General features: G+C 49.4%; 2 protein-coding genes across 17 annotated transcripts in view; one reads left to right on the top strand and one right to left on the bottom strand.

Annotated features, from left to right (window-relative positions):
• The window catches only part of Stpg1 (sperm tail PG rich repeat containing 1), a 43,134-nt gene extending 35,216 nt beyond the window's left edge, over window positions 1-7,918 (bottom strand). The window contains exon 1 of one of the 9 annotated variants that reach the window (XM_011250357.3): window positions 7,682-7,918. Coding sequence is in view for 1 of the 9 variants with exons in the window: in XM_006539289.4 (XP_006539352.1) it covers window positions 6,442-6,463 (22 nt within the window). In the remaining 8 variants the exon portion in view is untranslated. Of the gene's footprint in view, window positions 1-6,441; window positions 7,469-7,541; window positions 7,609-7,681 lie in introns of those variants that run through there. The other 8 variants (XM_017320458.2, XM_006539289.4, XM_017320457.2 and 5 more) reach the window with 8 other exon arrangements.
• Window positions 7,616-22,455, top strand: part of Nipal3 (NIPA-like domain containing 3) — a 52,168-nt gene continuing 37,328 nt past the window's right edge. For 2 of the 8 annotated variants that reach the window (XM_006539230.4, XM_030253854.1), the window contains exons 1-3: window positions 7,616-7,865; window positions 11,306-11,655; window positions 20,048-20,116. In XM_006539230.4, the coding sequence (XP_006539293.1) occupies window positions 11,551-11,655; window positions 20,048-20,116 (174 nt within the window). In that variant the 5' untranslated portion in view covers window positions 7,616-7,865; window positions 11,306-11,550. Of the gene's footprint in view, window positions 7,866-7,969; window positions 8,159-11,305; window positions 11,656-20,047; window positions 20,117-22,455 lie in introns of those variants that run through there. The other 6 variants (XR_003955032.1, XM_006539231.1, NM_001347220.1 and 3 more) reach the window with 4 other exon arrangements.

Here is a 22,455-nt window from a genome sequence, read left to right as displayed (position 1 = left end):
CCACTAAGCCATCTCTCCAGCCCCTCATTTAAAGAACAACAACAAAAAAAAAAACAAAACAAAACAAAAAAAAAACCAAAAAACTGGGCTTCAAACCCAGGACCATGCAGTGACCTATAACCCCAGCCCTAAATGTGGTTCCCTGTTGTTTTGATTCTGAAGTCTGAACTTGGGACTAGGAGCATGCTAGACACCAGCTCTGCCCCCACGCTGCATCCCCACCTCCTGGCCCCCACAGTTATAGAGAGGTTCACTGTAATTCTTACCTCCCTCCCTCTGCAAGCTCGGTGCTTTTTCTTGTCTTGTTTGAGGAGCTGTTTTGCTATTGAGACAGGGGCATCGCTGTGTAGTCCTAGCTGGTCTAGAACTCTTTTTATGTAGACTAGGTTGGCCTTGAACTCACAGAGGTTTTATTTTTCTTTTGTTTTTGTTGTTGTTTTTAACAAACCTAATTTTTGTTTTCTTGTTTTGTTTTAAAGACAATAAGCTATGTAGCCCAGGCTAGCCTTGAACTTGCCTCACTTTCTCCAGTCATGGGTTTTAAAGAGTGCATCACAACAGCTTCCACCTACTTTTTTTTTTTTTTTTTTTTGTCTTGTTTGAGGCAGGGTCTAACTACATAGCCCTGGCTGTCCCGAAACTATGTAGTCCAGGCTAGCCTCAAAGTCCCCTCTGCCTATGTCTCCTGAGTGCTGAGATGAAAGGTGAACCTACTTGCACATAGGTTCCTGCTTTGACTTCCTTTCATGACTGCGGTAAGAATGTAAACCCTTTCCTCCCTAAGTAGCTTTCAGACAAGACCTTTATCACAGTGGGAGATGGCAAACAGAACAGAGGCATTTCCTCCAGAGGTCCCCTCCCCACTGCCAGTGCTCTGCCGCCTGCAGCTCCGCTCCCTCAATGATCTACTTTTTCTTTTTTTTTCTCACTGATCTAATTTTGATGGTGCCTTGGCATGGTTTTCTTCAGGACTTTTCATCTTCTCCTTCTCCTCCTCCTCCTCCTCCTCTTCCTCCTCCTCCCCCTCCCCCTCCTCCTCCTCCTCCTCCCCCTCCTCCTTTTTCCTATTTTTGAGACAGGGTTTCTCTGTGTAGCCCTGGCTGTCCTGGAACTCACTCTGTAGACCAGGCTGGCTTCGAACTCAGAAATCCGCCTGCCTCTGCCTCCCGAGTGCCGGAATTAAAGGCGTGCGCCACTACCGGCTTCTTCAGGACTTTTAATATTTGGGATTCGATGCATTTCCTGACGGCTTATGCTTTCCATTGGATTCTGAGACCATTTCGCAGACCTTTTTTTTTCTGCTCTCCCCTTTTCCAGGGTGACAGTTATACATGTGTTAGGTCACTTGTGTTTTCCTAAAGGTTGCCGAGAGTCTGTCTGTCTTTGAAGCTCGGCCTGGTTTAACCTCTGTGCTCCATTAGACCATCTAGATTGTTCCAGCTTCAGCTTCACCAAGCTAGTCTCACCTGTGGACCTCATCAACTGTTTTCGTTTTAATTGCTATATAAAGCGGAAAGTCCTGGTTTCTTTGGAAACTCAATTAGGCTATAATGGTGTTTTGCTGGGGCAGAAGGGTGAAGGAATGTTTTGCCGAAGCAGACACAGGTGAAAGGATTTTTTGCTATAGCAGATCCATGAAAGGATGCATGATGTCCAGAAGGAATATAAGAATGACCCTACAGACAGTGGGCGCTCTGACTCACCCATCTTCACTGACGATGCACACGTATCGGTTCGCCTTACACTGCGTTGTCGAACTTCGCCTGTGATGACATCATTGAGAGAAACTCTCCAAAGAGCTTCCTTCCTGTGTGGTTCCTGCAGTTTCTTGCCCACTTCCCTGGACTCCAGCCTATTATTGAACCTGGCCATTTCTCTTAGATCCAGCTGCCACTACTGATTCGTGTGTGGTGTCTGCTGAGTGGACTGCACTGGGAACAGTGAAGATTGGAAAAGCCCCCCAAAACTATCTCTAAACATGTCTGCTTCCCCTGCATCCTAATCACCTCTCTTTCCACTGCATCTGGTGGGTGGTGGGCTCGAGGGAAGGATGGACCCTTATTAAAGTAGGTTGTGAAAAATATACGCCTACACTTACATTTCCTTCATTTCTAAATGCTACCCTGTGACCGCGAGTATTCATGTGTATATGTATTCATGTGTATGTATTCATGAGTATTCATGTGTATACATATGATGCCTGAGTGTGAAACACCACACCAGATGTCTTCCTCCCTTTCTCCCTTTCATTTTTGAGACAGGGTCTCACAATGAACCTGGAGCTGACTGATTTGACCTGCTGACCAGGGAGTCCCAGGGGGCCTGCTGTCTCCATCTCCTCAGAGCAGGGATGTGGGATCTGGGTCTCTCCTTTGTGAAGGAGGACTCTACCCCTTAGTGGAGACAGGCCCTCGTCTCCTCCCTTGAGGATTAATTAAGCGGACAGGTCTGGGATCTGTCTAGGGGCCATCACTGGGAAAGGGAGGTTACCAGGTAATATCCACCCCTTCCCCCAGTGCACTCCCCAGCGGTTGCCATGGGGATCTGCTGGGTCTGACCACCTAGCCATAACTATTTCCTCTTTTTTCTTTCAGATGCTATCCAGAGCTCAAGAGCCCTGCTTACAAATTCCCCAATGCTTTGAATTTGATCTTTTTCTAAAGCTCCTGTCCTCAACAAGTAGCTGATCTCTGTGCCAGCTTCTCCTCTCCACCCTTGTCCTTCCTCCCCAGCAGCCATGACATGTACAGCTCACCTGCCCTTTGAAAGGGCTTCTCCTTTCAAACTAATTCAATCGCCCTCAACTTGTTTGACTTGGTTCTTTGTCCTTGGGCTTCTGTTAGTGTTCCTTCTTAAATTCTTTTAGTAATGAAACTGAGAACCCCAAGAGGGGACCCTGACTTCCATACATAATATGGGGCTCTTCTGGGACTCCCCAAGATGCCTGGGAACACCACTTGTCTACCACATTTTCCCTTTTTATCAGCAGAGAAAGCTAACCAACCTCTGCACCCTTAGGCAGCGTCTCTTATCTTTCTGTTTTTAAAAAGACCTTCCCCGTCCAGCCTCACGGTGACTATGCTGTCCTCTGCCTTCCTGGGGGCAGTCTTCTCCAGTCTGTAACAGCTTTTCTGGAGTCTTCTCCAGTCTGTAACAGCTTTTCTGGAGTCTTCTCCAGTCTGTAACAGCTTTTCTGGAGTCTTCTCCAGTCTGTAACGGCTTTTCTGGAGTCTTCTCCAGTCTGTAACGGCTTTTCTGGAGTCTTCTCCAGTCTGTAATGGCTTTTCTGGAGTCTTCTCCAGTCTGTAACGGCTTTTCTGGAGTCTTCTCCAGTCTGTAACGGCTTTTCTGGAGTGCTTTTCCGCTGGTTCTGTAATATCTGCCATTGCTGGTACTGCTCTCCTGGTTGGGGTCCATTTTCCTGGATCTTCCTGCTGGGTACGTGCGTTTGCATTCTTTTCCCCTGGCTTGTTTTTGGTAACTTGCAGGTTTGACTTCTTCAAGCGTTCAGGCTTGGGAAGATTCAGAGCAGTTTTTATTCTGGAAGTCATTTATTGTCACTACTAAGGCATGATACTTGATTTTCTTTTAACAGTATCTCTTGTAGCCTGGGCTGGCAAACCCACCATGGAGCTAATGATGACCTGGAACTTCTGATCCTCCTGCCACCGCCTCCTGACTGATGGATTGCGTGCATACATCACCATTTATACCCCTGGATGTGGCGCAGGGAATCGAGTTCAGGGCTACACACATGTAAGCTAGGCAAGCAGTCTGCCAGCTGAGCCACGCCCTCAGTCACTAGGCATACTGCTTCTGTGGAATCATCCTATCTCCTGTCTAACACAGTGTCCCTCCATCCTGGCCTATGGGGACATGAAGTATCCTTGGCTCTGGGGTTCCACAGCCAACACCCAAAGCGATCTCTTCAGATTGCCAGCTTTTTCCCTAAGCCACAGTCTCCTCTGGTATTTTAGATCACAATTCTGCATTCTTTGCCTTCCCTGGACTCTGACCTCCATGTCCTTATGTCAGGTAGCATCCCATCACTTAAACAAAATACTTAAAGACTTGTATTGGCTCCCGGCTCCCAGGGTTTCAGCCCCTCCTCATCGGTCCCGCTGCTCAGGGCCTACATCAGCGCGGACTTCGGGAACACAGCATAGTGGAAGTAGGGGTGGGGGGTCCTCTCCACAGCATCCAGAGAAGCAAAGAAAAACAGGAAAGGGCTGGTCCCAATAGCTCCTCCAACATCACACACCCAGTGACCTAACTTCCTTCCACTGGGCCCTATCTCCTGAAGATTCCACAAACCCCCAATACCATCAAAGGCCAGGGACCAGGTTTTCAACAAACAGGCCTTGGGGGCCATCCAAGCTGCAATGCTAATGCACTTCAATTCAGAAGACTAGAGTTTGTTTCCACTGCCCTCCTGCCTGCAGGGCAGCCTGGAAATTGCTCCCTCCCTAATCGAGGTAACTTCTCTCAGGGACTACATTATTGGGCCACCTGCTTGTCTGAGATCTAAAGAGTTTTCTAATCCATGTGGCTGGGGCTATTATTCTGTTTTTTCTTTTTTCTTTTTTCTGTTTGTTTTTTTCATTTAGTTGTCAATAGCATGTACACAGTTTCATCTCCAAAGCAGTTAATTTTTCATGAGCTGACTCTGGATTCATTTTACCCATACGCCCTAAGGAACTCTCCCTGTCTCTAAATCTTAGTGAATGGGGGAATTGAGTAAGCAATTTTAAGTCCGTCTAGAACTTTCTTCTTCACTGTGTGTTCCTTGATGGATTCTTCTTCGCGAGGGCAATTTGTATAATCTAAGATTTTAACATTTAATAAGATCACGGGAAACTATGGCTTTAAAACATTAAGATATTTCCAAACAGCGATCAATACTGACCAGAGAACAGTGCCTTTTACTGTCTCTGAAAGCAGCCAGTATTCACTAACCGCATTGCCGTGTGACCTTGCTGTTTTAGTAAGGACCATTTTTTAGCCCTCCCGTTAAGGACGCTGCTGTTGGAGAACGCTGGGAATGGTGTCTCATGAAGACAAAGCCCTGGTTTGTTCGGCAGCAACAGCAGTGGGACGTGTAATCCAAGCACTTTGAAATAGAGGCGAGAGGATCAGAAGTTCAAGGATAGCCCGATCTACACGCTGAGTTCTAGGCCAGCTTGGATCATATGTCCAGACCCCTATCTCACAAAACAAAGCAACAGGGCTGGAGAGATGGCCTAGTGGTGAAGGGCACTGACTGGTTTTCCAGAGGGCCTGAGTTCCATTCTAAGCATTCATATGGAGGCCCCAAGCCATTATATAGCTCCAGTGTAAACAGACCTGATAATCTCCCTTTCCTGGCCACCACAGGCACCAGGCCTGTGTGTGCTACAGAAACAGACAGACAGAGAAAAATATCCATATTCATAAAGTGAAAATTAATTTTTTTAAATGACAACAAAAAATTTTGGAGTGATGTTTTCTCCTTTAATGCCAACATGAAAAGGTGGATGGATCTCTGTGAGCCTAAGGCCAGCCTGGTTTAAATAGAGCTTTCCAAGCTAGCCAGGACTACATAGTGAGACTTTGTCTTTAAAGAAAAAAAATTCGGGGCTGGAGAGATGACTCAGAGAGAGGTTAAGAGTTCAATTCTCATGAACATGGCAGCTCACAACTATAACTCCTGTTCCAGGGGCAATCTGACAACCTTCACACAGACACACATGCAGTCAAAACACCAATGTACATAAAATTAAAATAATCTATTTTTTAAAAGTTGCAAGAGATTTTTAAAATTATGCTTCTCACGCAAATTATCAAATTTTTGGAAAATTTTAAGAAAGTATAAAACTGTCAAAGAGTACATTATTCTACCACCAGAAGGAAACAAGTATCTATCTTGCTTTCCAGTCTTCCATGGAATGCTGGTACAGTTGGTAGAGAACAGATATAACCTAGCTCTGCCCAGGATGCTGCTTGCCAGGTGAGCCTCCTGCACTTGATGGGTCATGACGGATGGTCACGGTCTAGCCTGATTTCCTCCAACTTGAAACATCCCTACTAAAGGATAGTGGAAGGCACAGGAGATTCAAAAGACCTTTCAAAGCCCCAGGAGATTGACCCATTAGCTATTTTGCTTGGTGAGAGAGTGTGTTCAAGGCCTACATGGAACTGTACCAACTGGTTAGTGGCTTCGAGAAGCCAGTCTCACCCTTTCATTTGGCCAAAATGGAGTCCAGAATAAAGACTTGCTGAGGAAGACGCGGGAGTACCAAAAGGGTTCTGTTAGAGCTGGCTCTTGGAGGTTCACCCACCGCCCAGTTCTGAGACCCCCTCAAAGACTGAAGTAGGGGCATCAGATGTCCAACCATTCACCGGGCCCAAGGGGGAGCTCTTTTCACGTTGGTACACTGAGGGCTTAAGCTGACCCACTCGTACCCCAAGTGGCACCTTCTGGCATCCGAGGCACCACCCAACTGGCCACAGAGATTCCGCACGCACCCGGAGTATGGAGGTCTCCGTGGGTGTCCCATGGAGTGCGCGGAATCCTCCTCAAGACCTCAAGGACCGGTCCCTTAACAGGAACTGGTTCCTAACTAGTCAATCTATCCCTCCCGCCCGGTCGCTATGGCAACCACTGGCCTAACATTCCAGAGTCCGGCGGCAGGCAACTGGCTAACTAGCCAGGGGTGTCCTCTGTGTCTTTAATGTGAAAAGCTGTTGACCAATCGTTGGAGACGTTTCAAAAACCAACAAAAAAAGCTACCAGAATTTTGGGGTTCGGATTGACAATGCTAAGGAGAACCTGTTAGGCAGGGAACTAACTATTAGGGTTTTTGTTTCTGGGGTTCAGTTCCCTTTTCTTGTTTGTTTGTTTGTTTGATTGTTTCGGTTTTGTTTGGTTGTTGGGTTTGTTTGGTTTGTTGTTTTTGTGACTCATCGAAGGAATAAACCCAAGTGTTCCTACCCATCCATCCACACCCTGAGTGTGAGAGCAGAAAGGTCGATGACATAATTCCCCAAGGGCAACCGTGCAGTATTCCAAGAGCCCCTTACCCGTTTCACCGCAGCCACAGTGCCTAGCCACAGCCCGGCTTAAACCCACCAGCGTCTTCTTTAAAATTATGGGATAGTCCCCTGTTAGAAACTGTCTCCCGCTTGTTCCTCAGATCACATCTCCTGCCACCCACGCCTCAAGAAAAAAAAAAAAAATCTCGCACCGACCCAGTTGGTCTTTGGGCATCTCCCATAATACAATATGGCAGCTCCATCCTCTCTTAAACTCTCCCTCCCAGTTCTACCGCGTTTCCATCGCTGAGGTCTCCCCAATGTCATTTCCTCGTAAAACCTGTGTGATCTCAACATCTCCCCCAGAGGTTGCTGTGCGGCTCTGGACTGAACGGCGCGTGCTGAAAAATGAGCGCGCTGGAAGCTCCACGCGCAGGTTCATGCTCACAGCCGAACCCCTGGGAAACAGCAGCGGGCGGGGGAGGGGTGCGGGGGGGGGGACGGGACTACTAGGATGATTGACAGCCTACCGGGGCTGCTGAGCTGCAGGCGTACCGGGAAATTAAGGACGCAATACAGCCAACAGGTGGGACGCAGGCGCAGGAAAGAAGGGGTACGCACGGTCCCCGAGACGTGTCAGGGCTCTGCTGGGTTTCGATACTGGAGCTACCTGATGGAAGCAGCAGGGGCGCCGCCCGGGACGGTCGGTGGCAGTTAGCGCAGACTGCGGGGGGACACCAGGCGGGCTGCTTAAGCCCAGCCTACTTGTCCGGCAGGTGGAGGTGAGCAGCCATAACTTGGGGACCAAAGCAGCCCGGACTTCTTCCTTTGGCCGCTAGAGGGGACTCCTCCAGGTGAGTGTCAGGTCGCCCCTACGCTTCAAGCGAGCTTGGCGACGCAGCCAATTATTTCAGGATGTCCCGCCCATCCCCTCCCGACAACCACTCGCCTGCGCAGAGGCTTCGCCAGCTTGGGACTGGCAGGCAGTGTAACAAATCAAGTCTCCACCTTTGAAAGCAAAACACTGCAGCCCCTTGGAAACTCGGAGCTGGGAAGGGATCCAAGAGGCTGTACCTAGGGGTGGCACGGAGTGTCCGAGTCGCTTCTCCGGAACCTGGGATAGGTGGATCTAGAAGGAACGTCCCGGGTGAGTCACGGTCATGACTGAGGGAAGGGGTACTTGAAATCAGGCTTGCTGTTTTGATCCCCTAGTATAAATATAGTCTCCCTTGTTGTTGCCAGCCTTGTCAGTTTGGGTTCTGTTGCCTCCGATTTTTTTTTTTTTTTTTTTTTTTTGTCTCTTCCATATTTTCAAGGAGGGTGGGCACGGGTTTGCCTTAATGAAGGAGATGCTGGGCGTTACCAGATGAGGAAGTGGAAGGCCAGTACTGCCGGCTCCAGCGTGCAGGAAATAGCCGGTGCGACTGGCAGGTGGATGGAGGGAGCTCTGTGCTTGGTACTGAAACAGAGGTGTGTCTCTCCGAGAATGTCACCCCTCAGTGCTCAAAAGCCCCGGGAAAGAAAAGCTTGGCATGAAACCGACGTTCTTTGGTCAAACTGAATCGTCAGGTGGTGACAAGACCTCCATGCACGCACGCGGGGGGGCGCGCGCGGACACACACACACACCCTTGTTTTTAGTTACAGCCAATTTCATGGCCGCGAGGCTGTTATGCTCGCTGGAAGACTTGCTCGGTGGGGTTAACGGAGTTATTCATTTAGATGAGGCCGGGGGATTCGAGTGGAAGCAAGCACTTTGTGAATTCTCTTGGGTCAGTGACCATAAACTGTGACTGTGATTGTCAACACTGGCTTGGCTGTGTGCCTCTTGGACATATGTCAGCCTTGGACCAACAATAAACCATCACCAGGCCAAAGTGTGAGCCTTATAAGGGAATGCAACTTACAGAGTCCACGGAGGCTTTGGGGTGATGCTACACGGCAGTTCAAGGAGAATCTTCCTCCCTCTGTCTTTGGGTATTCAGAGCTCTGGGGGTTCCCTGGGTAGAGAGGGGAGTTGAAGCTACTGTTTAAAAGCCAGTGACTCAACACACACACACACACACACACACACAGAGGGGTGCGGTGGGGGGAGACAACCTGCTGTCCTCCCTAGCTGGTTCCCAAGGCCTGTTTGCATTTTCTGACATCCTGTGGGTGGGGCTGGGTATATCTGTTTGTGGCCATGGGTTCTGAGTAAGGCATTCTTTTTTTAAACCACAGTGTATCATGGGCATTACATTTGGTCGAGTGGGCATCTATGCAAGTTACCTTGCCAGGCTCTGAGCTAGGTTTCCAGGAACAGCAGAGGACCTGACAGGTGCCTTCAATCCAGGGCCCCCTCAACTCCAGGCTGGAAGCAGCCCTAGGTCTCTCCCAGGTAGAAGGAGCTCTCGAGCACCCCCATATTAACGATGTCAGGACAGAGATACAGACATTTAACACAGAGTTGCTTTCACACACATGCAGTCTAATCCAAGAGTAATTATAATTATGCCCTCCCAGTCTTCCCAGAAAATTATGGTTCCCAGTTGATCCTATATGCATTGGATCTAACATATCAAAAAACATATGGGAGGCATCTTGCAGAAATACTGTCTCAAATGATAGCAGCAGCAACAACTTAACTTTAGGCCCTTTGACAAGGTGCAACCTGGGCAGAGAGGTCTTCATGGCTGCCCTGTACTAAGCTGGCATTTGGTGTCTGTGCCTGTCTGTCTTGTGACATCAGTGCATGCTGTTGCTTTTCCTAGGTGTGGAACAGGAGGTAGAGGGAACTAGAAACTATGTGATGCGCAGGTTTTTAAAACCTAGGCCCTCAACTCTTTCTTGGGTAGATGCCTGGGAGCTAAGAGCATAGATGTATGAATGAACCCTATAGGGTTACACTGGGGAGTGGGCCCACAAGATGGCTTAGTGGGTCAGGGTAGTTGCGGTTAAGCTTAATGAGTTGAGTTCAATCCCCAGGACCACTATGTAGGATGGAAGGAACTGGCTCCACCAAGCTGTCTTCTGTGCACCTTAGCACACCACATCCCATCGGATTTCCGCGCAGCCCGTGGCACAGAAACATGAGTCACGTTTTACAGCTAAGGAAACTGGCTTAAAAGCTGGGGGTAACCTGGCTGAGGTACACAAGGTAGCACATGTCAGATCAGAAGCAATCCAAAACATGTCAAGAGGCCATCGGGATGGCTCAGCAGGCGAAGACAGCTGTCAGGCAAGGCTGGAAGCCTGAGTTCAATCCCTGGAACCCACTGCGGGAGGAGAGGACTGACTGCCACCACCTCCACAAACACACGACGACCCTCAGACACTCACATACGTGACGATAACACATTAACAACTACAACGTGAAGTATAGTAAACAGTTTGCACAATAGAATAGAATATAAATTCATATGATTTTTGTTTGGTGCTTTGTGTGGGGTTATTCTGTGTGTGTGTGTATATATATATATATATAATATATATTATATATAATATGTATAATATATATATATATATTTGAAAGCATAAGGCTGGATAGAACCTTTTAATACAGTGTTAGGGTTTCCACTGTGAGCTCTTGGATTTTCTCTTCTCTGTTTGGGAGACAAGTGTGAGAAACACTGAAAACAGCAGTCCAGTTAAGCTAACAGGGTGATCTTTATCCCTGCTTCAGCTCAAAGCCACAATTTACAGATGAGATGCTGAATCACCCAGAGCCAAGCTGACCCGGGCATCAGGCCCCACCTCCCAGTACAGCGCCCCTGCCCCGTGGAGGATTTTCCTCATAGTCTTTCCTTCCTAAGTTGAAACACCCGTGATTTGGTTTGGTGTGGTTGTTCATCATTGTTACTGTTGGTTTGGTTTGCTCTAAGACAAGATCTCATTATGTAGCCCAGGCTATCCTGGGGTCCTGTGACAGCCTCCCCTGAGTGCTGGGCTTGTAAGCAGGTGCTGCCAACCTGATGGCCGTGGGATCTATTGATTCATTGATTTCAGAGACAAGGAGAAGCAGATGTCGGTGGCCCATTATCTTGTCCTCAAGCTGATGGGTGAAATAGGAGTTTAAATCGGGGGGGGGGGGGAGCGGGAGTTGGGGGAGGAAGGGGAGAAGAGGGAATGGGATGTCTAAGAGCCAAGAGTAGAGTTTTAGAAAGATCTGTTTATTAAGGGGGTCAGAAGCTTGGTAATCATGCTGTCAGGGTCTCCTTTCCTGTGGCCAGTCGTACTTTGTGGGAAGAGCTTTCTCGAGCAGTGAAGCCGAGTCTCATGTCCATGCATTTTTTATGTGTGTCTCCACCACCCAGAGCTTGGCCAGAGTCAGAAGACACACCCTCACCCATCTGCTTGGAGGAGAGACACCGCTTCCTTCTCCGGGAAGGCTGTATGTAAATCAACCAAAAGAGATCAGAGGACTCCTTTGGCTGAGGAAGGGAGCGAGGCGGCTGCTGGAAGGAGGAGAACACCGGGAGACATGGCTTCCAGTTCACACCCTGCCTAGCAGCAGCTCCAGCGCCCAGCCTGGCCCGGCAGGATGTCCCGCTAGACAGCCATGGACGGAGCCCACAGTGCAGGTCTGCAGCTGCAGCCACTCCCACCCACCAGCGGCGCCACCTCCACGAGCCTGAGCAGCAGCGAGGGCTCCTTCTCCTACAAGGCAAGCACCTCACTTTCCTTTGGGGATTTTATGGTTTTCTAACAAAAGGGACACAAGAGCTGAATGGCCTAACCACTGTGCCCAGGGTCTGTATGGCCATCACGAGCAGAAACAGAAAGGTCCTCCACAGACACGGGACAACACGGCAACACAAGAAAAGAGATGCTCATTCAAACAGATAAAAATAGGGCCAGGGAGATAGCTCAGCTGGCGAAGTGCTCGACAGACAAGGGTGAGGACCCGGGTCTGGATCCACAACACCTACATACATGCCAAGTAATTCTAGGAGGCTGCCTATAGTCCCAGCACATGGGAGGTAGACACAAGGGAATCCCTGTAGCAAGCTGGGTGGGCAGACTGGCCAGATCTGTCAGCTCTGAATTCAGACAAAACAAAACAAAACGAAATCCTGCTTCAATAAATAAGATGGAGAAGTTGTCCTCTAGGCCCTCTTCTCTCTCTCTCTCTGTCTCACACACACATACACACACACACTGAAATAACATTAACCAAATAAATACAGATGTTTAAAACACAGAGAGGCAGAGACACATCTGAAATGCAGAGTTATAAGGGAGGACCCGTCCAGTTAGGAGACATGAGCTTTGTTTTATTTTATGTGTGTGTCTTTCTGTGCCCCGTTCCCAAGGGCATCAGAAGGTGTTTCTTCTGGATCTGGAGTTACAGATGGTTGTGAGCCAGCATGTGGGTGTTGGGAATCGAACCCAGGACCTCTGTAAGGGCAGTGCGTACCCTGAACCACTGAGCCATCTCTCCAGTTTAGGTTTGGGTTTTAGCTGAAGAGCCTCTCTGTTCATGTCTCCGTCTGCCATGTCTTTTGTTTTTGTTTTAATATTTAAGATTTGGCGGCATGTTTTTTCGGAAGGTTTTGGACCTTGGTTGTTTCTGATCTCCGTCCTGGTGGGCTACTCCCCCATGGCGCTGACAGTGGATTGCTGCCCCCAAAGCACTTCTAGAATGGCCACCTGCCCAGGCACTTGTTGACTTGCTCTGCAGGAATTTGCATGGCAGATTCCCTGTTGTCTGGTTGCTTTGAGTGTGGGATGAACTGTGAACGTGACTGAGTACCAGGTCTGGTACTCATCTCTGAATATTTCCTCGGATGAGTTTTAGATTGTTCTCTATGAATAGGTAAAAGGTTTTACTATCAAACTTTGGTGTTCCTAATGAAGCATATAGAGACTGGAACCCGTTTTAAAACTTGTTTGTTTTCTTGAATTAGTTAACTTCTTAGTTTCATTTCCATTCCCTATGATAGGGGAGAAATTCCTATTTCCAGGTTACAACCCATTCTAGCAGGGAAATAACAGTGTCAAGAGAGGGAACTGCTCATGTGGCCTTCGTAATCAGGGTCAGAAAACGAAGAATGGTTGAGGGTTAGTGCTCAGCTTGCTTTCTCTGCTTCTCTAGGACCCAGATCTAAGGGATGGTGCCGCCCACAGTGGGCGGCTCTTCCTGCATCAATTAACATAACGCAGTCTTCACAGACAAGCCTGCAGGCCAATCAGATCTCGACAATCCTTCATTGAGACTCTTCCCAGGTTGTGCCGAGCTGACAGTGAAAAAGAACCATCACAGGGGCTGGAAAGATGGCTCAGTGGTTAAGAGTACCTACTGCTCTTACAGAGGACTCAAGTTCCATTCTTGGTACCCAAGGGATCCAGCTCCTCTCCTGACCTTCTCAGGCACCGCATCCATGTAGTGCACAAACACAGACTCAGGTGCACACATAGACACATAAAGTTAAATAATAACAATGTTAAGGTAGCCCTCATAGTCAAGACTGATAACACCGTGGGCCAGAAGAGATTTAGAGATCATCCAGTCTAACACCCAGGCCTTATGGGTTGGGGAAGTGGAGCCGAATGGCGGGGAGTGACATACTTGAGATCATGTGGCACATTGACAGGAAAAACCGTGACTAGCGTTAGCTCTGAGTGGTGATAATAACCATGACGAGTAACACGTGTCAAGCTTCCGTTCTGTTCCGTGCTGTGCTGGGTCCTTCCCGTGTATTCTTCCAGGCCGTCTTCTCAGCAGCACTAAAACTGTGCCCTTTCTTCTTCATCATCTATAAAACGGGGTACAGTAATGCCTGCCTCCTGACAGGAGGGGCAAATGAGTTCAGCCATATGAAGCTTGGAACGGTGACCCAGTTACAACATCTAGGTTTCAATGGGTGCCTGGCAACAGCATCTCCCTCCCCACTTTGGGGATGAGGAAACTGAAGCAAGAGATTAAGTGGTACCTCCTCACTGGCATCATGGTTTCTCAGCCAGTGTCCTCTCTGCTTCAACATACTCCTGAGGGCCCTGTCACCCTGTAGGCCAAAGAAGGTGCTAGGCAGAGAGGCACAAGGAGAGCGAAAGGACTGTATTCATTTTAATTCCATCCCACGGGGGACGCTGATACACGTGTATGAGCGTCATGAACGTCCGCCTGGAGTTGGGCTCACTGTAGGTAGACAAAGCGAGGACTGGCTGTCGCTCTCCCCGCTGGTTCCAGCCCACCTAGAAAGCTCCTGTGCAGAGTTGGGTCTATCTCAAAGCCAAGGTGGCTCTTCCTGCTCTTTAATCTTCTTTTCACGGAAGCCTGTGATTGTCCACTTCCCCTCGTGGCCACTGCGTTCTTCTTAGAGGGAGAGTGGGTGACGGGCAGAACACCTACATGAAGATCAGGAGAGCAGCTCAGTTTCATTGGCACAGCTGATCTTAGACAAGTCAGGCCCTCTCTTTCAGTGCCTGCTTCTGTCTCTGTCTCATGAAGGGTTTTGTAATGGTCCCCAGTTCCAGCTGACTACCAGATATATCTGGGAGCTCTGTCTCAGCCTTGAATACAGCTTTCTGCCTGCAGCCTCTACCCCCACCCCCACCCCCACCCCTTGCTCTCCCTTTGCAAATCCTGATCCAGCAGACCTAGGCTAGAGTCCTGGAGGGTATGGTTTCTAGAGCAGCCTCAGGTGAGTCAGACTATCAACTAGGGCAGCCCTGCAGGTAAAAGGGATGCACATTCCCTGGGGTCCAGGAGAGAAGTGGAGAAGCTAGGTCTCCACGGGGACCTGTCATTAAGAGAAAAAAGTGACACACGCCCTTAATCCCAGGACTTGGGAAACAGAGGCAGATGGGTTTCTGCAAGTTCCAGGCCAACCTGGTCTACATAGTGAGACTCGGTCCCCATATTGAAAGAAAGAAAGGAAGAAAGAAAGAAAGAAAGAGAGAGAGAGAGAAAGGAAGGAAGGAAGCAAGCAAGCAAGCAAAGCAAGCCAGTCACACCTTTAATCCCAGCACTTGGGAGGCAGAGGCAGGCGGATTTCTGAGTTCAAGGCCAGCCTGGTCTACAGAGTGAGTTCCAAGACATCCAGGGCTACACAGAAAAACCCTGTCTCAAAAAATCGAAAAAAAAAAAAAAAAAAAAAAAGAAAGGAAGGAAACGGAAGGGAAGGGAAGGGAAGGGAAGGGAAGGGAAGGGAAGGGAAGAAGGGAAGGGGAGGGGAGGGAAGGGAAGGGAAGGGAAGAAGGTAAGGGAAGAAGGGAAGGGGAGGGAAGGGAAGGGAACGGAACGGAACGGAATGGAACGGAAGAAGGGAAGGGGAGGGGAGGGAAGGGAAGGAAAGGAAAGGAGGGAGGGGGAGGACAGGAGGGAGGGAAGGAAGGAGGAGGAAGGGAGGGAGGACTACATTAGAGAGATGGCAGAGCAGAGTGCCGAGACCTCAGACTTTGGACTCAGACAGGCCGGCTTAAGTCCCAGCTTTGGTATATCTTGAATTAAAGCCCGGGAAACTCATAGGCTCTCCCCACAGGTGAGGCTAGCATCCACCCTGTAGGGTAATTAGGGGGATGGCAGGATGCGCAGAATGAGGAACCCCAAGCCACATGAGTCTCCCGTTTTGCCTCCTGTCTACCCAGCTCCCTCATCACCTGTTGCCAGCAGGGACATACAGATCCTTTACCCATAGTCAATTAACAATCAATGCCACGGGCGTCATAATAGCAGCTGGTGTGTGTTGAGTGTTGACTGTGGAGCAGGGATTGTACTAAGCCTCCCAAAAGGCCAGAGCGTAGAGTCTGTGATAACATCCTTTTACTTATAAGGAAACTAGCAGAGAAGTCCTTGAACTTGCCTGAGTCCCCACAGTCTATACAGTCACAAAGACAGAATTGGTATCTACTCGTTGCCGGTGTCCAGGGTCCAGGCCACCATTTTGTGCTACTTGTATTGTCCCAGGCAGTCTGCTAGGCTCCTGTTCCTGCCACGGGTGCGGGCATGGCTGTCACAAGGCAGGGAATGCCTCGCCTGTTAAAGACAGTGTCAGGGAGGTGGCTTGAAGCCAAATTGCAGGCATGGCAGAACCTGGTTGGCGGGACTTCACTCCTTGGAGTGCCAACCACCTGGAGCCAGCCAGGATGCAAGGCTGCACCTTACCTGTTTACAGCTCTTTGGAGGGAGGATGGGTGACGGGCAGAGCGCCCTCGTGAAGATCAGGAGAGCAGCTCGGCTTCATCGGCACAGCTGATCTTAGACAAGTCAGGCCCTCTCTTTCAGTGCCTCAGTTTCTGTCTCTGTCACATGAAGGGGTAGAGTTCATGATGGTCTCCAGTTCCAGCTGACTACCAGACAAATCAAGCTCTGTCTCAGCCTTGAACACAGCCCAAAGCATTGTGGGAGGTCAGTTTAACCATCAAGAGATGACTGTGATGATGGTGGTATTTAAACGGATGCTGGTGGGACCAGACCTGAGGGGGACCTTGGCACTGGCATGTGTGTGGCTCTGACTCACTTGGGTGCCAATAATCTACACACACAGACAGGGTCCACCTCTAACCTGCAGCAACTTCCCAGAAACACTTCATTTTCTTTCAGAGTCATAGGGGCAAAAAAAACCCAAACAAACCAAAATCCATTTTGGTTTAGAAAATCTCAGCTTCAGAAGGGATTGCCTGGAGACATTGCTAGTAAGGACGACAGGAATGGCGAGCGGTAGAAGCTCACAGGCTTGGTAGCCTACTCGGGAGTATAGGCAGGAGGACCAGGAATTTGAAGATATCCTCAGCTACATAATGAGTTGGAGGCTAGCCTGGTCTACAGGAGACATTGCCTTTTGTTTTTGTTTTGTTTTTTTCTGAGACAGGGTTTCTCTGTATAGCCCTGGCTGTCTTGGAACTCACTCTGTAGACCAGGCTAGCCTCAAACTCAGAAATCTGCCTGCCTGTACCTCCCGAGTGCTGGGATTAAAGGCGTGCGCCACTACTGCCCGGCAGGAGACATTGTCTTAAAAAATTTTTTTTTTAAAAATAAAAAGATGCAAAGACAAACCATAGCACTGGCTGGAACCAGCCTCTCTGCTCTCTGTCTCCCTGATAGTGAGGTTCCCAGGAGCTCGAAGCTGTGATAGGAAACAGTTTGAAATCCTGCTGTCTCTGCCCAAATGATAGCCTTCCAAGTTTCACTCTGAGGACACTCTGGCCCAGAGGCCTCACAGAATAGATGACCGGGACTCCTAGCTTATGCCACATGAGTCGTCAGGCTCTGGGGTTGGAAGAGGAACTTCAGGCCGGATCCTTGTTGGCTCTGAATGCCCCATGCTAAGCCCTGAGGGCAGCTGGTGGATGTGTGTTCAAACCGTGTAACCCCTGGGTGGTGGCAGCAGTCCATGACTTTAAATGTTCATAAAACTAGTCCATGCACTACTTCACAAAGGTTCGGGGGCATAATTAGCGCTGATGAGGCCCTTGGAGACACTCAGATCCGAGGGCGTGAGTGGTGTCTGCTGTTATTCACCGTGTCTATCTGGAACCGGCTATTAAATGTGAAGATTAATGTGCTGGGTAAATGGCTTTGCAGAGCAAACGTCAGCACGGAGGAGTGCTTACACAGTGCCCCACCCCAGGTCACTTCTTACCTTCTGAACAAACTCCTCAGAGAACCCGGAGACCATGTTAGCCAGCACTGTCATCAGAAGGCCAGAAGTCACGCTTCTGTTTGGACCTTCCTATCTGTACTTAATCTGCCGTGGGCTTCCAGCTCTGGTGCTGAGAAATTCAGTGGAGTACCATCCCTTAGGGCTGTTTGGGGGCGTTTGCTGTCTGGTTAGTTTAGGGGGGTTGGTTTGGTTTGGTGTTTTTGTTTTGTTTTTTTATTTTGGTGTGTATGTACGTGTGAGTGCATGTGTGTGTGTGTGTGTGTATGTATATATATATATATATATATATATATATATATATATATATATATCACATGTACTTAAGAGTCCTCAAAGAGTTGTTGAATCCCTGGAAGCAGAGTCCTCTATAAGGGCCCTAAGAACCACTGAGCCATCTCTCCAGCCCCGTGGGGGTTTATTTTTTTCTTTAAGATAAGGTCTTGCGGGGCTGGAGAGATGGCTCAGCGGTTAGGAGCACTGACTGCACTTCCAGAGGTCCTGAGTTCAAATCCCAGCACCCACATGGTGGCTAACAACCATCTGTAATGAGATCTGATGCCCTCTTCTGGTGTGTCTGAAGACAATGATGGTGTACTCACAAACATACAATAAATACATCTCTTTAAAAAAAAAAAAAAAAAAAAGATAAGGTCTTGCTATGTAGCCCAAGCTGGTCTGTCTTGAACTCGCTGTGTCCCTAAAGAGAAGGTGTGGCTCACTTCCCCAGTGCTGAGATCACAGGTGGGTCCCCCACCAGGCCCAGCTCTCCTCGGGTTGTGTGGGGAGGCCCTGCTGTCACGTGTGAGCCCCCTGTGACTGAGCCTTGACTCCCGGAATCCCTAACTGCGAGGTGATCCAGTGCTCATGCTGGTTCTGGTTGGGCCTTGTGAGTTCTCTGGTTCTCCCACTCAGAACCTTCTCATCGGCCCTTCCTGACAGCGGCGTGGGCTTGTCTGTGTGGCGGGAGGCTTTCCCCTTCTTAGCTCTTAACTTCCACTTGGCATAAAGCAGGGGCCTCTCAGCAGCCCTGTTGTTTCTGTCAACAAGGCATCAAAGGATGACATGGTCTATCTGCAAGTAACAGCGGTTCAGTCACAAGGCGAACCACATGGAACAACCATGTTTGCTCGGTCAAAATAGTCAGATGGGGGACTGGGAAGATGGCTCAGCAGTTAAGAACACGTGTTGTTCTCGCAGAGGACTGTCTAGAACTCGAGTTCTTGGGGACCTGGTGCCCACCCACCCCCACTTCCCACTCCCCTCCCCCACCCTTCCATCCCCACCTATGCAGGCACTAGGCATGCGCGTGGTGCACATACATACACATTCACAGAAAACATTCATGTGCACAAATATAGATAAAAATTTTAAATGGTCACCTGGGTTGAGACTGTAGCTTGGGTTGGCAGGGTACCTGCTGACCTTTTCAAAATGATGAGTTCACTGTGCCTAAGACAGAAATATGTTCACAGTACGCTGGGCACATGAGCACTGTTGGGGGTAGGGCAGAGGCTTCACGTCTCCCGGAGCTAGGGCAACTGGCAATTGTGAGCTGCCTCCCACAGAGGCTAGAAAGTGAACTCAGGTCCCCTGGGAGAACAATATGCACACTTAACCACGAAGCCATCTCTCCAGACCCAGGGTTTTGTTTTCTGAGATAAGCTCAGAGGCTGACCTTGAACTCATCTTCTGCCTGCCTCTGCCTCCTAAGTGCTGGACTCACAGCCATGGCCGGCACACCTGCTCTTATTGCTATCTTTGTACCCTGTGTTTCCCAATTATTCCATAATAAATACATGCTGGCTGGAGCTAGGCGTGGTGGCGCACGCCCTTAATCCCAGCACTCGGGAGGCAGAGGCAGGCGGATTTCTGAGTTTGAGGTCAGCCTGGTCTACAAAGTGAGGTCCAGGACAGCCAGGGCTATACAGAGAAACCCTGTCTTGAAAAACAAACAAAAAAGAACAACAACAACAAATTTATATATATATATATATATATATATATATATATATATATATATATGCATGCTGGCAGATTGTTAGTTTCGAGGCTCTTGATGACAGGGGATGATAAGGCTCCCCTGGCAAGACGTCCCAGCCCTAGTTTCCCTCATCCACACTGGTGTCTACATATTGCCTTTCTGTACAAGATGGCAGCCGATCAACGGATCTCAGGGGCCAGCGGGGTCAGTTTAAGTCTGCTCCGGTTACCAAGGCAGGGACAACCAAAGATGGTTCTTTCTAAATGTAGCCAACTCAGGACAGCACCCTGCCCTGCGAATCTGTAAGGTAGCTAGCTGGCTGACCTCTAGGTAGCAACAGTCCAGGTTCAGTAGAAGCAAGGATGGGAAGTGTGGACCTTGTTCAGTTTTGTTTGGGGGTAAACTGTTGGATATCACATACGTCCTAGGACCCCTTAAGTGCTACTCACGTCTGTTCTGTTTCCTTCTAGGAAAACTTGATCGGAGCACTCTTGGCCATTTTTGGGCACCTGGTGGTCAGCATTGCCCTTAACCTGCAGGTGAGTCTCAGATGCCAGCCAGGGCTGTCCCAGGCAGAGGAGCAGCTGGTGAGCCAGGTCTGCTGTCTACACCCTGAATCTCTCCACAGTCTCTGTCTATTCCCCCTCCCCCTCCCCACCAGGCTCCCATAGGTCAGAAGCCCCAGTGTTCCTTCTATGTGCACATGTGAGGCATATGCATGTGTGTGCGCACATATGTGTGCAGGTGTGTGCACCTGCACCCACTGGAAGCCAGAGATCGATGGTGGGCACCTTTCTCAATTGCTTGCCACCTTCTTTCCTCTGTAAGACTTGTTCTACTTTGAGCTATATGTGTCAGAGAATGGGTGTGTGCACATGAGCCCAGGTGCCTACAGAAGCATCCAATTACCCTGGAGCTGGAGTTTTGTGCAGTACCTGGTGTGGATGGTGAGACCCTAACTTGGATCCTCTGGCAAGTGGCACTAACCCTTAGCCGCTGCGTCGCCTCTCCTGCCCCACCTAATTTTTCTGAGACAAGGTCTCTCGCTGAACCTGGAGCTCAGTGAGAGCAAGAAGCACTTTCTGTTTCTGTGGCCCTAGTGTGGGATCACAGGCACCTCCTGCCATGCCTGGCTTTTTACATGGACGGTGGGATCCAGACTCAAGTCACATGCTCACACAGCAGACACCAGACTTACAATGCCCTCTCCCCTGCCCAGCCCCGTCTCTCAAGTTGTAGGTTTGGAATTTTCTACCTGCATCCAGTTCCCAAAATAACAACTGTGAGACTTAATTATTTATGAATAAATGCCTAGCCCTTAAGCTTTGTCTCATTCCCCAACTAGCTCATAACTTATATAACCCGTTTATTCTACGTCTGCCGCATGGCTGGTTACCTCTCCTAGTTTCACACGTCCAACTCCCTCAGAGTCCATGTGGTGAATCCTCCTGCTCTTGACTCTTTCCCAGAATCCTCTCCCTCTCTCTCTGCTGGATGTCCCACCTTCTATTTCCTGCCTCAGCTAATAGGCCATCGGCTTTTTATTGACAGGTGATGCTTCCACACAGTACATAAGAGATTCTCTCTATAAGCTGTGGCATGGTACCCTAATGACAGGCCCTGGTCTTGGCCCATACTGCAGTAAGCCTCCTGCTGCTGGGACCGTCATGGTGCCATCACCTTCAGCTCTGATTCTCGAACAGTTCATGCTTCAAGTCTCAGGCAGGGAGGCTGCAGCAGTTACTGTAGAGCCTCCACTGCCCCTAGCCTGATAGTGATCACATCTGTGCTGTGGAGCAAGCTGGCAGCTTGAAGAGCTTCCCCTGAGGTCCAGGGAATTGATCCAGCTGTGTCCCAGGAGACAGGCATGTCCCCATGCTGGTGGCCACTGTGGTAGGTGGCAAGAGAAGTCAGTTGGTAAATGATCTCTATTAGATTTCTCAGAGGTTCTCTGAGCCTTAAGAACTAAGTCTCATCAACATAGCCCACATTCATTAGCCTGCCTGCCTGCCTGCCTGCCTGCCTCCCCTCCCCCTTCCTCACTTATACCATCTGGAATCATCTCCCACATATACTTCCCAGGTCTCAGGTGCTGCTTCTGGGAAGCCGAATCATAGAGCTGGCACTGCTGACCCCGAGAAATCCCATAATGCACCAGGCATCCCCTGCTTCTAAGAGCCATGAGCTGCCTACATCTGGGTCAGGCAGAGGGCTGTCCTGTTCTCAGCAGCATGCTGTGGAAGAGTCAGTCTCCCTGAACCATAGCCCCCAAGACCTTCTTTCTGTCTTCTTTAGTTACGGTCTCAGTTTCTGCGTCCTAAGTTCATATTTCCAGAAGAAAAGAACATGAGTCTGTGCTCGAGCCTCTCACCGACTCTAAGAGGGCGGACTCCCTGTTATCCACAAACCCAGCCAGCAGGAGCCGCCACCCACCATCTGCAGGAGGGTGTGGCCCCCTGAGCATCCACAGGCAGGGATTGCTGGGGGTGGCAGCCAGGAGGAGGTCAACCCAAGGGCCCAGCCAAAGCAGGGACCTTAGACCTAGACTGCAGTTCTCCTGGGAGTGCCTTAGGGATGTCGGTTTCTAACCAGTCACGGCCTGGAATCCCAGCATTCACTAAGGGGGCGAGGGTAGATTGTCATTTCTTTTCTCTTTTCCAGATTTCTTTATTTTATTTTTGTGCATCATGTGAGTGTTTGTCTGTCTGTGTACCATGTGGATGCCTGGTGTCTGTGGATGTCAGGAGAGGGAACTGTATCTCCTGGAACTAGAGTTACAGGTGGTTTATACGCCACCACATGGGTGCTGGGAAGGAAACACAGGTTCTCTGTAACAGCAACATTGTGCGCTGAGCCATCCCTATGACCCCCCAAGGAT

Source organism: Mus musculus, chromosome 4 (genome assembly GCF_000001635.26).
Source record: "Mus musculus strain C57BL/6J chromosome 4, GRCm38.p6 C57BL/6J".
NCBI lineage: Eukaryota > Metazoa > Chordata > Mammalia > Rodentia > Muridae > Mus > Mus musculus.
The sequence above is the reverse complement of the archived record's forward strand: the minus strand, read 5'-3'. Positions and strand labels throughout refer to the sequence as shown.